The sequence below is a fragment of the Bombus terrestris genome, chromosome 9, assembly GCF_910591885.1.
Source record: "Bombus terrestris chromosome 9, iyBomTerr1.2, whole genome shotgun sequence".
Lineage (NCBI taxonomy): Eukaryota > Metazoa > Arthropoda > Insecta > Hymenoptera > Apidae > Bombus > Bombus terrestris.
In genome coordinates, this window is record NC_063277.1 from 9,497,112 (window position 1) to 9,512,542 (window position 15,431).

Genomic DNA, 15,431 nt, shown 5'->3' on the forward strand with positions numbered 1-15,431 from the left:
TTTTCTATGTCTATGGAATAACACGAACGATTTTCCTATCCGCAAGCTGGAGAAACACGCGGCACGTGGACGCTTTACAGACGCATGGAATCCTTCAGCGATTTTAGACTTTCTTTAATAAAAAGGAGACATGTGGGAGGGGGTTGTGTCTCTACTTCAGCCTTGAAATTCCGCTTCCTTTTCTACAATCAAACTATCGATCCGACGCCTCTTAACCAGATACGGTGACTCGAAAACTATTGAAATACTTGTAGACATCTATGAATATTCTATATGCGTTACACGAAACATTTTAAAATTTCATTAGCAGACGTCACTAAAGTGTTTAAACAGTCATTTGTTCACATTATATTAACAAGTCTTGATACTCAATGGGACTATCTTTTATTGTTACTTATTGTATGTTCGAGATAGCTATTCATGCTGTACGCTAATTTTTTTTATTGAATATATGTTCGTAATAAATACCTTGTAACTTCTATATACATTTTCAGATCGGTTTCAAAGTTTAGTAATATAATCATAGCAATCGCGTCTCATTATTGTGCTAATGAAATATCAAAATGTTTTATACCCATAAAGTTTTCCATAATAGATGTTCAAATATTTTCGAGAGTCACTATATTTTCGAATTTCCGTATTCTGCGAAACATTTTGCATGAAACGAAAGCTCTTGATTGTTGATACAACTTATATGTTGGCAAGCGGAAAATGTTCGAGCTAACGCACCGAAAGGTATATAAAAAAATATTGCGCTTTTTGGGATACTTTTCAAACCTTGTCTTACGGTCCATTCCATATTGTAACAATTCTTCGTTTAGTATAACCATTACGCGATACTTGGCGCAACTTTCAATGTGATTTATAATTACGCTTTTGTTTCGTTTAATTATCTTTTGTTCGTTAGTTTCTATGTTCTATATCTAGTATTATACAGGATTTTAAGTAACTTTATCATTTGGTATATTCGCTTCCCTGTTAAAATTGAAGAAATATTTATAGCATAAATTGCAAATATTAGTGAGATCTTACAGTATTTGTAAAAACCGCTTTATTTCGCGCTTGACAATAACGATATATAGATTGATTGGAAATTTTTTTGAAGGCAAAAATTGGAAATAGACGTAAATATATACTGTTTGGTAGGAAGAAATATTATACTAATGAACGTAGAAAATGATGTTTTTTTAAACGAAATATAATTTCCCCTTAAAATACTGAATATTAATATTAAAATTAGCGATTAAAAGATACTAGAAAGATCAAGGGAGAAGATATTTTGAACGTAACAAAATTTTAATTTATGAAGAATGATAGGCCTTCTATAAACAAATATATATTTCCCCTACATTTCGCTATCCAAAAGCGAAAATGTAAAATCAACACTAGATATCAGACGCAGAAGAGAATCCTGTATTCTTCTTAAACAAAACGTATTTCCATTTATAGAAGCATGAAATAATTTCAATTACTTTAACATCTTTTATTAATAATTTTTACGTTGTATTTAAAAATTTGTAGTTCTGAGGTACTTATCGCCGGCTATTCCTAACACATCTGTATAATATTTGTAATTGTCTCTTATAACATTTGTAACAGATCCCTTTAATCGTATAGCATGAAATTTTATTCTCACAATTCATCGAGAAATCAAATTATTTAAATATAAAGTACTATTAAAAGCTGTAAAACAATTAACACAAACCTTCTTCAATGTATCCAAAATGCAATTTTCAATCAATCCATATAACAAATCAATAACATCACATAAAATATTCCCAGAAATAAATCAAACTAAGACCTAGCTCCCTGTACCACATCAATTAACCTCGATTATTACACATTTCCCAAAATACCTCTCTCTCTCACACACATACACACATTGCACGATATCAACAAACATGTGTGTTATTGTACGCGCGTGTTCATCTCGTGAATACCTTGTACCGCGAATATTTTCGCATGGAAGCATGGTTACGACGTGAAACGAAGGTAGGTGGTATTTTTCTGTGCTACGTGGGACACGCAAGAGAGAAGAGGGAAAGGAAAAGTTAGGAGTCTGGCGAGCGCCACTTGACTAGTCCCTTCGCATCAAAATCATAGCATCCATCTCCGGCCCTTCACCTGGTCTACGGACAATGGTTCAATAAACACGATAGAATGACGTAGAGCGCGGCATGACACGCATCTTTAGGTAGAATAATGGCAGGACATTCGATCGTGTCTGTCCTCCCTCATCGAAGGACGAAATAGGATGATGTAGTGCTTGAACACCATTTCTACAGTATTTCATAAAAGTATTCGATAAATTGTAGAATCCTTTTATGAATACGTGTGAATTATGTAAATTACGTGAATTATGTGTGTCGTACGAAACCTTTCGAAATTTTATTAGTGCTATAGTGAGGTACGGTTGTCATAATTATATTGGAAAAGTTGGGAACAAATGAAAAAATTTACATAGAAGATACAAGATAATTAGTGTAAATATATGTTTTGCGAAGCCCACAAAAGTATTTAAGTAGTCAATTATCCATTTTATTAACAAGCTTAACAAATAAAATTATCCATTTTATTAACAAGATATCTATTTATCATCTTTAACACTTATTATGTGTCGAAGGTGACTATTCATGCTATATACTAATTTTTAACTAAATATATGTTTATAGCAAATGTATTATAACTTCTACATATATTTTGTAAATTGGTTTCATACTCGCTATAATAATGACATTCGTGTCTCAATATAGTGCTAATGAAATTTCAAATCGTTTTACACAATGCATACAGCATATTTATGAAAGGTTTCTATAAATGTTCAAATATTTTCCTGTACCACTATACCTTGTTTGGAACCTTATATTTCGCCAATCAGGCTGTCTATGTCTCGTCGTCAATTACGTGTTCTTTTTGCAACGTTCGTGATGGAAACCGGAATAGAATATCTGTGACAGGGATCCTTTGAAGCGGAAACGCGATACGCAAGCAAAAGATTTTCACTTCAAAGCCACTCTCGACCTTGTCCTCGAACGATCAATTGGTTGTTCGTTACTTGTCGGACGCAGAATTTGTTTGAGCATTTGTCGATCGAACACGAATTACATTATAACTGTCTTTTCATTACGAGGAGCTCGTGCTGCGTGTGTTAAGGCTGTTGTCCATTTAATAGCACAGTATGTGATATTAGACTAATCTTGATGTACTTATATTCATATTATATATACGTTAAATGTAATCCTTAACTATAAAGGTATAGCGGTTTCATTTATTCGAACGAAACTTTAACTAGTGAGAATTGGTGGAAAAATGAATTATTATTATAGGAACGACAAATTATAAATGGGAAATATTATATCAATTATGATGTTGCCTAATGAGCTGGGATAAATGGAGCTTTGACTGTACAAACTACTGATCTTTAAAATTCTGAATTTTTATTTCATGATTATAATCTAACGAGGAATTTATGAATGACAAAAATATGGATATCTGCAGTTCAGGACTAAACTGATTTTAATTGCAGACTTTTATGTATCCAATAACTTCTTCTAATATTATTTTCACTTTCATCAAATGATAATAAAATTCTCATAAACTCCTATCGCTTTTTCGATACTAGATTCTATATATCATACTTTTCTTTACAAAATGGTGCTTATCAGTAAATCGCTGATGTAATTCTAATATCGATACATCGATAATATCGATAAAAAAAAATAGTATCGATACATTGAAAACTGAAAATTACTGATCTCATTCTGTGCTATTAAATTGAATATCAGCCCTTCTCTATGATACTTCGAATCGAGAACCGGTTCACGACGTCGCGTCGTTTTCGAATAAATCGCGATGGTATTATCCGATAAGTCGAGATAAGCGTATCAATAAACCGTGTAGTGTCCTGCATCGTCACGATCTCGATGAACGATTTTTAATCGGGGAAATACGACGTAAAATGTAACAATGAAAGCGATGGTATTCGATTCCTCTTTGAACGAAACCGAACCGAATACGCTAAAAAACACGTGATACCAATGCCGATTCAACAATATTATTATTTGGTTTCCCGCCACCGATTCGGTCAGCCCTTAAACTGCTGTCTTTCCCTTTCCTTCTGCTCCTCCTTTTGACTAGTGCGCTGTTTATGGTGCGGCGCCCATGGACTCCCTTTCCGTGGCCTCAGGCGTATCGTGACTATCTCAGGAACAGCTGGAGCATACACAGCATCAGCATCGTCAAATAGATGGCCGTAGGAGCTTCGCTTCCGTTCTCGGAGGTCACTGGAACACACATGCGCATGCACGTTACGCGCAATGTTATTATGTTGTCTTGTCTCGTGGTTTGCGGTTATTGTGTGTACTTGTCATCTAAACTGGTTGTTGTGGGTGTGATGAGTTGACTGAACGGCCTTTTAGATTTCGGGAAATTGAACGGAAACGAATAAGGGTTTAAAATACATTTCGCATATTTTGGATTTTGGTTTTTAAATTAAATTTTTAAAATACTACTCCATAACTTTCAAATATCTAGCGTGCTGCTTCTTGCGTTCAACATTATCTTCTGATGAAATGTATGCAACTTGCACACACTAAAACCATCCACAGCGAATGTAAAACCGTACTTTACTGTTAATTCAACTTTGATCAAAATGTCACTACAGACCTTTATGTATTGTTCCCATCCATTTTTTGAAAATAGCGTAGGTTGTATAAACCTTTACGTGAATCTTCCGCGTTACGTTATATGTTTCGTTTTATACTATTTGTTATGTAATCTATTCGTGGGAAATTTTATGATAATATTAATTTAAAACTAAAAACAGATTATTTTGAAGCTTCAGAGACAGACGACAGCGATATATCGTAAACCAATTTATAATATTTTGATTTAATTTAATTGAACGTTTCCTCTGTTCATTAATTTGTACAATGATTTATATAGAACAATCCATTTCTAACAAATAGATTTGATACGAGTCATACTGAATCGAAACTGACAAATGCAGAAGCTGGTAGTATGACCGTACTGCGTGTCTATTGGAAAAGCTTGAAACTTAATGAATAGATATTGCGTTCGTCGATAGAAACGGTAATTGGTGGATTTTCATGTCGATAGAACTACTGTGTGATGCATACGAAAATCAAATATGTACTAGGCATTCCGCTGGTATCATCAGAGGCTGACGATGAAATGATCAATGGAGAGACACATAGGATGATGACATTTCAAACTTGCCATATCTAATTCCTTTAAGCGTATTCACGAACAGCTCAGATTATGTACATCGAACTACTGCTATATTGATTCTAAACTACCCTTAAATCGATTGTAGAATAAATTTCTACGACAAAATAATTACCTTAAGAAATATATATTAATGATATATAAATAAATAGACATTAGTCATAGTTTGAAAAGATTAATGATACAATAATAATAAAAAATTAATGAAAATAGTGACGAAATATCAAATATTAAATAAATATTAATAAAATAAAATAGAAAATAATAAAAGATTAATAATATATATTATATAAATATTTCTTTGCCAGTAGTTGCGAAATACAAACTAATTTTATAAATTACAAGCTAAAATCAAAGAATCTAATGTCTATAATCCACAACCTGTCACTTGTCTCAGTTCACTATTATTAGTCAATAAATTATTGTGCAAAAGAATCCGGGTCGTAATTTCTTAAACTACTATATTTAGCATGCACAATAACGACGAAAATATGGAACATACTAAATTATTTTTCAGTTCAACAGTCACGAAATAATTCAGCAAGAAGTAAAGATAGTTAAAATAACGAATTCGAGGTTCCAGTTAAACATACCGAAATAAAACTTGCTATTGTTAAAGGATGTGCCAATAGATCGATCGAGAATAATCACGTGAAAGCACTAATGTACATTAAAGTGTAAGAGAATCTGTGTATGTAATGCAGAGTTTGTCATAGAGCCTCATCAGATCAGACCATTAACGCTCGCGCTCTCCTTTCTTCTCCTTTTCATTTCTCGTTTTTTTCCGTTGCTCGCGCTGGTTTGCATTATCATATGCTAATGGTTACAGGAGATTATCCAAAAAGCATTTTCTACAAATTTCTGCTCGGTTCGAAGTTCGGTAATGTGATTAAACCACATCGGAATATTGAAATGTAATAAACGGTGGTAGCCGAAGTGGAAAGCGTCGCGGAGGACGAGCATTAAACGGAACGCCAATAGATTTTCTTTCCTTGGCCGCTTTGTGCCCGAAGGCCGAGGGAAAAGTCAATTTCGTAAAAACAATTCTGTAGACCACGAAGTAATACGTACGAGTCAACGAACACGATGGCAGCCTGCGAATAGAGCCGGTGTGAACGAAATGAAATTACCGCGACTGCAGAAGCCGAACGAATTCCTGTAACGTCGGTGCCGGGGATTTGATGGGAAAGGGACCCGAAAGGAACGAGCTCGACTGCTTTCGAATTAGACGCTAACCCGCTTTCTTTCTTAACGTATCAATCTTCTTCCTAATGGATACCTTTTTACGTTACTTGAACGGATTCGAGAAACGTGCTCGATCCGAACGTAAATATATTGCGTTTAATAAGGAAACGAATTACGAACAAGGTCTTTACATTGTTAATACTAAGACTTTTCTTGCTACCGACGCATATGGTGCGTCGTTTTTATTCCTTTGAGCAATGCTACTAATGCGATTATTGCGTTCTTCTTTCTGTGTATTTCAACGAAAGACTTAAAAAGATAAAAGTAAATGAGGATCACGCGAGAAGAATATGATGAATCTATTTTTGTTTAATTTTCTGGCTTAAAAAATGTACTTTAATATAGAGTAGTTGAAGAAAAAAAATAATTAGATATGATATAGATATGAAGTAATCTGTGAATAATGTAATGGATAATAAAAATAGATATGAAATCCACTATGTTTTGTAAAAGGAAAGAGTAATATTAGTTCAATTGTTATGTTAGTTTAATTTTATTAATATTGATCTGCATATATAACTAAAGTTATTAATATTCTGTAAATGTCCGAGAAAGTGATACAAACTCATATTTAATCCCGAAATCAAATAAAAAGCAGATTTCATGTGGAATTGGTTGAGAAATATATTGAATTTTAAAACCTCTCCTCTTTAAAACGCAATATGCGTCAAAAATGAATATGTTAATCGATATTCAAATGTAGAATCAAATATATACTCTTAGTTACATGTATTGTAACACTCTGAAAGTTAGAAGTGTCATTAAGAAATTGATAACGGTTTAAAAATTTAATGCCTCGTGTGAAACCTTAAATTATAATGAACGGTAATCTTAATGAATGAATAGATGTCTTAAACTATAATGAATGAAGGAGTAACTTAGATTATAACGAACCACTATAATGAATCGTTGCATGAATGCAAAATCTTGATCGATTAATCGTTTATGCGATAATCTAGTTCAGTTACCATGCTTTGTATGAGATCACCAGGTGTTCTAGTATTTATGAACGAGTGTACACAAGAGTCAGGAAATTAACCTTGACAACATATTTCAAAGTGATTGAAATCCGCTATCCGTGTTCTATCCTATATAAATATCACATGTATGAATGTGATTTTCAGGAATAAATTGGGAGATTAGTCTTGCAAGATTTCATGCGTATCAGCAACTCTTAATTAACGAATACATATGCATACGTTTGTTAAATAATTGATGTTACCGCTTATACACGTTTACTGCTTTAACGATTTATGAGGAAATTATATACATAAAATTTGTTTCATAAACAGTCGAGCGAATCATTCCCAAGCTTGCCATTATTTTTAAAACGCGAAAGAAATATCAATATTTGCTGCGAAATTTGGGAATATTATAAATTTCGCTGAAGTTTGTAAAATATGAAAATTTTCTCAGGTTGCGAAAGTTTCAAGATTACAGAAGTTATAATTTGTACGAAAGTCTTTAAAAATACTCTTTCTTCCACAATAGTTAACGCAACATGCCATCTAAATTTAAATTTCTTTCCTTAAAAAGTGGCTGATGGGTTGAGTATGTAGGTGTGTAACATCGAAACGCTAACGAGTATTTTTAAACTAATTTTCCAAATTTTGTATATGTTTTGTAGAAACTTGCTACACAGGAACATGTAGGGAAATTAGGCGAGGACGTAACACCGACGTTTAATTTAGGAAATCCGCCTATAATCTTAAATTCTGGTCTTACGTCTGTCCTTTTCATGAATTCATAATCCTATTAAGGAGTGGCCAGAAACTCTAAATGCTAGTAAATTTAATTAAATTCTGAAAGCTATTCATTCGTAGGTAATCGAAGCAGAAGATGTTATATTAAAAAGCGTAAACAATCGACATATAGTGTGTCAGAATACTAAATAAGTTACATAAATAATGCAAAAAAATATTTTACAACGAGACGTTAATAAAAATATTAATTTTTTAATTAATAATTTTTAAAAATGTTAATCAGTAGTATCGAATTCTGCTTCTGAGCTAAATTACACGAAATTACGTATCTTTGCATTGTATGATAAAAAAAAAAACCATTAAGAAATAAAAGTAGTGCGTTCAAGTATAAGCAAAAATTACAGGTTTTCCTCTTTCCTTTTAACGGCAGTATACTGTACCATGCTTTGAATATATCCGTACGTGTAGATGTTAATGCAATGAAATAATGAATTTTACATTTCTGTGAGTGTTAAAAATTTACATGTCATGCATGGACTTTCATTTTAAGCTTTTGAACAGTATATAAAAATAAATTATTCCACTATTATGAAGAGCTCCAAGGGTTTAAAGTGTTCGTTTCCGGAAATATAACACATTGTTAGTTAAAATTTCACATTCTTCTTCTAAATGAAACTTCTAAAATAAGAAAATAGTAGAAAAAAGGATAACGTATCCCGTATATTTTAAACATTCTGTTACATTAATAACAAAAATAATTATAAATATCGAACAAATTTTCACCCAAACGGGTCTAACTTATCTACAAGTTTTTAAGTAGAAAATTTCGCCTGTTTACGCAGCTCGATATCGGAGGTGGAATATTTCCGGCCGCGTCGAGCGTGCAGGAAAAATTTTCAAGGGTAGTCGGTGAAATTGCCGGGGTAACGTATAAAAATGCAATGTACATGTGAAAGCAGCTTGCAAGATTGCTCTATGGGTTTCCGGTAAGAGCTTTTCAGTGGAATTCAAGTGACCGTGCGTTTTGAGAAGTGCACGAAGCTTAAGTTGCAGGGAAATCCGGGAGAGTTCTTGATATAAAAACTCTCTAGACAACTTCATGACCCGGCATTCTAAAGTTCGTGACACGAGTCCTCGAAAGTTTTACAGAAACGATTTACTTAAAGTATATGGGGTAAAGGACTAAAGGGTTGTTGCTATCGCGTACACGTTCGCGTGTATTGTACGCAAGCTTCCCTGTTCGTACACCTCTCAGAGAAGCGGGTGGAAATCTCGCGAGATATAGATAGTTAAGAAAAAAGGTGGCTTTAGACGGTTGCAATGAAGGTATAACTTTGCAAATTACGTGGGATTAAGGCTGGAATGAGATTCTCAGAATGAACCGGGTCTGCAATTTTACACGCTGCTATGGAACCATCGTAGCGCCAAATGCGCGTTGTCTTATTTCGTATTCACTCTGCGCTTTTCCTTTTGTATAAGCCTTCCTGTTATTTCGTTTGAACAGCACCGAATATCGACGGTTCCGTTTTAATAAAACCTTTTAGATTCCTTTATGATGGATAGAAATTGGGAAATGTCTATGACTTTGCTGAAATTGCGTTGCATTATTCTTTGTGCACGATATATGGAATTTGTAGGACATATTTTTGTTGAAATGCGAATTAAAAAATTACGATTATTTATAGCGCTTCAATGATGATACACGATAAAAATTCAGTCTAAGTATTCGCAGAGATGTTGATGGTTTTGACACAGAAAATTTGGCTTATTGTCAACTATATGTACAATGTCTGGTTCAGTATTATTTATCTCAATTTTCAGATATTTTCCAAATATCAAATATTATTGTCCAATAATCTACAAATATTAAATATCAAATATATGCCCAGAAATTGCCACTTAAGTACACGGATACAAATTACCTTTCACGATTCCCTACGAGAGTCGTTCATCTTCTATCAAACTTTCGCCAATCAAAACGCATCCAGGATATAAACTTGCGATCGTTAGATCCAGGGACATCAGTCAACGTAACATGAATCGATAAATCGTGTTGATAATTACAATCTATGAAATCGATATATCGCGAATTTACACATCCTCAGTACCTGCACGGAGAAACCCATCCTTCGTTCGATCAATCACGAGCGCATCAAGCTAATAAAAGATCGATCTCGAGGAAAAGAGAAATGCCTCAATTACTCGAGCGACGTGGCCGAACGAGGGAATCCCTATATAGATTTTTCTTCAGGTTGACCGGGCCGAGGATTCCTTCACGTTCGAGTAACCCCTAAAAGTGATTCCTTTCGATATCCCCTGACTCATCGGTCAAAATAATCGACGTGGAGACACTTCCGATAATCACGGACGCTAAGCATCGCCGATCAATCACGCGATAGCGTTCTCAGCCTACGGCTTGTAAGTGGACTGACACGAGCATTTAGACACGTATCTACGATACCTTGCACTAGGATATTTCCGTATCTGTCTGCGGTTGCTTCTCGATGGCCGTTGTTACATAGCGCGAAGCAATTCTCCAGATAAGCGAACGTAGCCGATATTGTCGTTGCACGATTGTTTGTCGATCGGAGAGCGTTTGGTCGTTATGAGTACTATGGCTACCGATTTTGTTTACTCGAAGACACGTTAATGAAATACAGCTTATTGTAACAACGTAGAAGAGCACAAACTGTCCGAACTTTTGCAATTTTTATTATCTATTTTTATTATTTTTACCCTGACTTTGATTGACGATTTCATTTATACAAAATAGATGAAAATAAGAGATATAATAATTTTCATTATAATACTGAGAATTAAAATTCCCTGTGAAAATGGATTGATATTTTACAACAGGAATTAACAGACAGATTATTCTTTCGTGAGCTTCCTTTGCTTCATTTGCGAAATGCATATGGCTGCAAAATGGCTTGAATAATCAAGTATTCAAAGTCTGATAGCGAACGCCACTCGTTGAATGCCTCTGTATGTTGAATAAACTTATCACAAACCCTTGAAATAAGCATGCGTTCCTGAAGCACGTTATCGTGATACTCGTCGCTCTTTTCAGAGACCATTTGCCATTCGAACGAAGGTAAAAAGCTTTACTCTTATGATACTACGCATATCGCGTTTTTGCTCATTTTAATTGTTTTGTTATATTTAATAGTGGAAAGGAGTATGTAAAAGTTTTGATTGCTTTGTTTAGTAGAATGAATTTTATTTCCACTTTCGAATTGTTTTTTCAGTTTTCGCGTGTTTTTGGTTTAAGTTTCAAATCCTTTTTGTACCTATAAGTACGTTGTATTTTTAATGATTTTTATTTTTACATTATAGTGCAGTAAATACGATGGTGGGTACGATCGAAGAGATTTACAGAGATTTGACAGAACAAATATTTTTAATTCTTGTAAATTTGAATTCGAATTTTTCTATATTTTATTCGTCTGGAAAATCAAATTCATTCCACCTTGACCAATTCCTCTGTTTATCGCAACCAATGTATTTTATTTATTTGAAGCTCAATTGTGCGTTATAAATCAATCGACGAATATTTCTCATTCACTCGCATGTATCACATATAAAAATCCTCTTCTTCCCAAAAGAGGAAAAAAGTGAAAGAATCGCGATATTAGGAATCGGAAGGACTGTAAATAGAGAGAATTACAGAGCAAAAAATGGCTCACGTACGCATGTAACCGACCGGTTGAAAACCATTAACGATTTATCGCGCAATCTTCAGGGTCTATAAAGAGAGATCTAAAGATGTTCAAGCTTTTTCCCCCTTTTAGTTGATCGTCGTACACGTGAGATCAGCGTCCGGGGATTCCGGAAAAGATTCGCGAAGCCAGTGGAATGAAGACTTGGCGACTCGAGGGTTAGGGTTCACGAGTGAGACAGAAAGCTTAGCCGACAAGGAGGGATAGTGGTTTTATAGGGGTCAAGAGAGAGGAGGACCACACGGTGAGGCGAACTTTCGAAACGACCACGCCAAGAACTCGACAGTCGGCATCTTCTACGGGACAAGTTTCTCAACGAGCCTGAATCTTACGTGGCCACGGTTCTATTGGAAAAGAGAATATATATATAGGAAACTCGAAGAGAGTTCCACTGTTGTTGGTTGTGAACTTCTTGTACGCTGGCTGGATTTTTTTATGAGATAAAGAAAAGTTGCAAGAAACGACGATATCGATGTAACATAGCAAATTGTTAGATTGCTGTCCAATGATGACTTCGTTTCTTGTTATAGTAATTTAATTTCGATCGAATTAAGTTTGTGTTTCTTTAAGATCGATATGTGGTTCTTGAGTTTGAGATAGACTTCTTTTATTTAAGTTTATTTTAGTTTTTGGAGTAGGAAAGAGAGCTACATAGAGGATATAGCGATTATTTGGTTTTTGCTGGACAGTTGTTTACTTTAGATAAGGTCCTAATTGAATTGTTAAATTATAGATAAATTTATTCACAAGGACTTTATTCTGTAGAATCGCCATAGGTACGATAGGTAAATTAATTTTTAGAAGCAAATATACAGTAACAAAATTGGTGGTTTCTTGTGGTTAAACCTTGTAGAACTATTTTGACGCTTGATAAGCATCTCTCTATTTTCCAATTCGTTAATTCTTAAATTATAAGTCAGATTAGATTAAGTCTTATAAATTGATAGAAATATCTTTGACGCGAATGCAACTAGTAGTATTTAACTAAGTTAACTTTCATTTATATGTTATATATTTCTATTTTCAACTATTGAGCTATGATCGCGTTCATGTAAAACATCTTGTACACAAAACCTTTCATATATGAATCAAGTACTCGCAATTAAAATCTAAACGCCGCTTCATATGACGCAAACTATGCTGTTCGAGTTCATGTAGAATAGTGTAACATAGTAACGAATACCATTAAAATATTCACGAAATATGAGATGAATGGGAACGCACGTATAAATCCTGGAAAATTCTAGAAAAATCATCGTCTCCTTGTTATATTTTAAAAGTCAGTGTAAAAGATTGTATAATTACAGAATTAAATTTTATTCCGTGAAAGATAAAGAGAAAAAAAAATAAATTAACGTAATGCAGTATTTTTGTCATTAGTATTTCAAAAAATTCAAGTGTGTCATATAAATGTACCAATGTATTTCATGAAACCTCATTTGAAAACGTTATACTATATTTGAAACATATTAGGAATAATACAATATGATTATTACCAATAGTAATTCGTATCATTGCAAACGTGACATAACAATTTTTACATATGTAGAATTTTTTTGAGTATAATACGGCTACTAAAATGTTTGATGTGCCGATACTCCAACAATTCCGGATTTTCTGCAATACACTGGTCACAATAACGCGGTATCCTGCAACTGTTGACCCATATACGTACTTTCCCTTCGCATCACGTGAGATATCTCGGTTCACCACTGCATAGTTGATTGCCTATCCCAAATAACTCTGGTTTACCGCTGCATAGCTGATTGTCTATTCCGAAACAGCATGATTCTGTAGCAGTCAATGGATTAAAGTGATACACATCTAATGCTAAACAGCGCCAATATCTAAAAAATAACATTTTCAAATATTCATCCTCCAAATAATAATAAATTTCAATCAACTATCACTTATATATCTAGCATACAGTTTATCAATTTCAAGTAAAGATTCTAACTTAACACAATGATGATTAGCTAATTTCGGGCGTATATTTCAATGGCTATTTTCGTCAAAAATTAACAAAATATAGTTCTTGTTATATTTATAGGGTGGTTCAATAACTTCGGATATCTTATCTTCATGCGATAGGTTACGAAAGGTACTCCTAAGTCTATAAACAAATTTTGAAAAATTTAACAGCAGTAATTATTATAACTCGGATTTTTGCGCATTTAAGGAAAATTTAAGAATGTAAAGGTAGAGACTGCATATAATATAGAAAAATCTATAAAATATCCAAAGTAGAATACTGCCCTGTTTAATTAAAGAGTTCCATCTACCATTCTGAAACTGAAGAAAACTAAAGTTTTATTGCTATCTTCTCGCTCTTCGCTTTTAGTTCATAACAGTGTAATAATAGAGCTTTGATTAAAAGGTAAAGAACACAGATAACTAAAGAGGACGAAGTACTTGTTTTAATTTTTAATAGATAAGACGAATTTCTACTGAAATTTCATTTCTTTAATTGTTTCCGTACAGATATAAATTTGCACGAAAGCCTGCAGTCTATTAATTATGCACCGATAATTTAATATTCGCATAATAACATGGCATCACCTTTCCTCGTAATATCGAAATAAAAAGAAACGTTTAAGATGTTTAATAATTCTGAGAAAACAATTGAATCTTTGAAAGATAAATAACAGGCCTGAACGCCATGAATACCTAACTGCGAAATGATTTTCACGCAAGAAACTAGTGAGTTGTGCGCGTTTTAATCCGACAACGGAGCTGCTCGTCTGACGCCATCCATCATATTCTACTTGCATGCGCTAAAATTCAATTTAATCGAGCAGCGGAGCGGCCGGGACTCGTCGATAAAAACGGGATGAAATTTTAAGATCTTTTTTATTTGCAGCATGCTTCGTTGATAAATATTCTGCCCTGATGGAATATAATTCATTGCCTTTTGTTAAGAGAATGATACAGTTCCACGTTTCCACGGCAGCAAAGTGATTATTTCAATCGTGCGGAAATCGTATTCAGTTCGATTTCGAAACCGGTGCGCAACGCCGCACTGCAGATAATAAGAATTTCAATGCGATAAAACAGCACGGAGACTAATTCCTGTTCAAGTATTAATGTTCGAATGAGAAATTAGACAAATCTGGCTATATTCTTAAATATCTGGAATAAAATTTAGCAACAGTATTAAATGTGCTTCGTTCTATATTCTTAAAGTAGGCGAAGGCAAGTTATACGATTTCGAAATGTTTATATTTTAAAATAAGTATGTTCATAAATTGTTTGATTTAAGCAAAAGTTAGGGGATTGATAAAAAGTTTGCAAGCATTAGCGTTTTCTAACATCCTTTTTCCTCATTTTTTTTTTTTTTTTTTTGTTATAATATGAATGGCATGATAACATTGTACATTGATAATTCATATAAATATTTTGTAGGAATGTTACACTGCTAATTGTAAGGTTTAAATATACAACGATCAGAAAACGTGATTGTAATTGTTTTGAGTACAGTTCTCACCTTGGTCAGAATACTAAGGAAATTGAATTGTAA

General features: G+C 33.7%; 1 protein-coding gene across 1 annotated transcript in view; it reads right to left on the bottom strand.

Moving 5' to 3' along the window:
* Positions 1–2,925: 2,925 nt before the first annotated feature.
* LOC100645202 overlaps positions 2,926–15,431 on the bottom strand; it is a 204,384-nt gene continuing 191,878 nt past the window's right edge. The window contains exon 6 of the mRNA XM_003397572.4: positions 2,926–4,283. Coding sequence (XP_003397620.1) covers positions 4,198–4,283 — 86 coding nt within the window. The 3' untranslated portion in view covers positions 2,926–4,197. The remainder of the gene's footprint in view (positions 4,284–15,431) is intronic.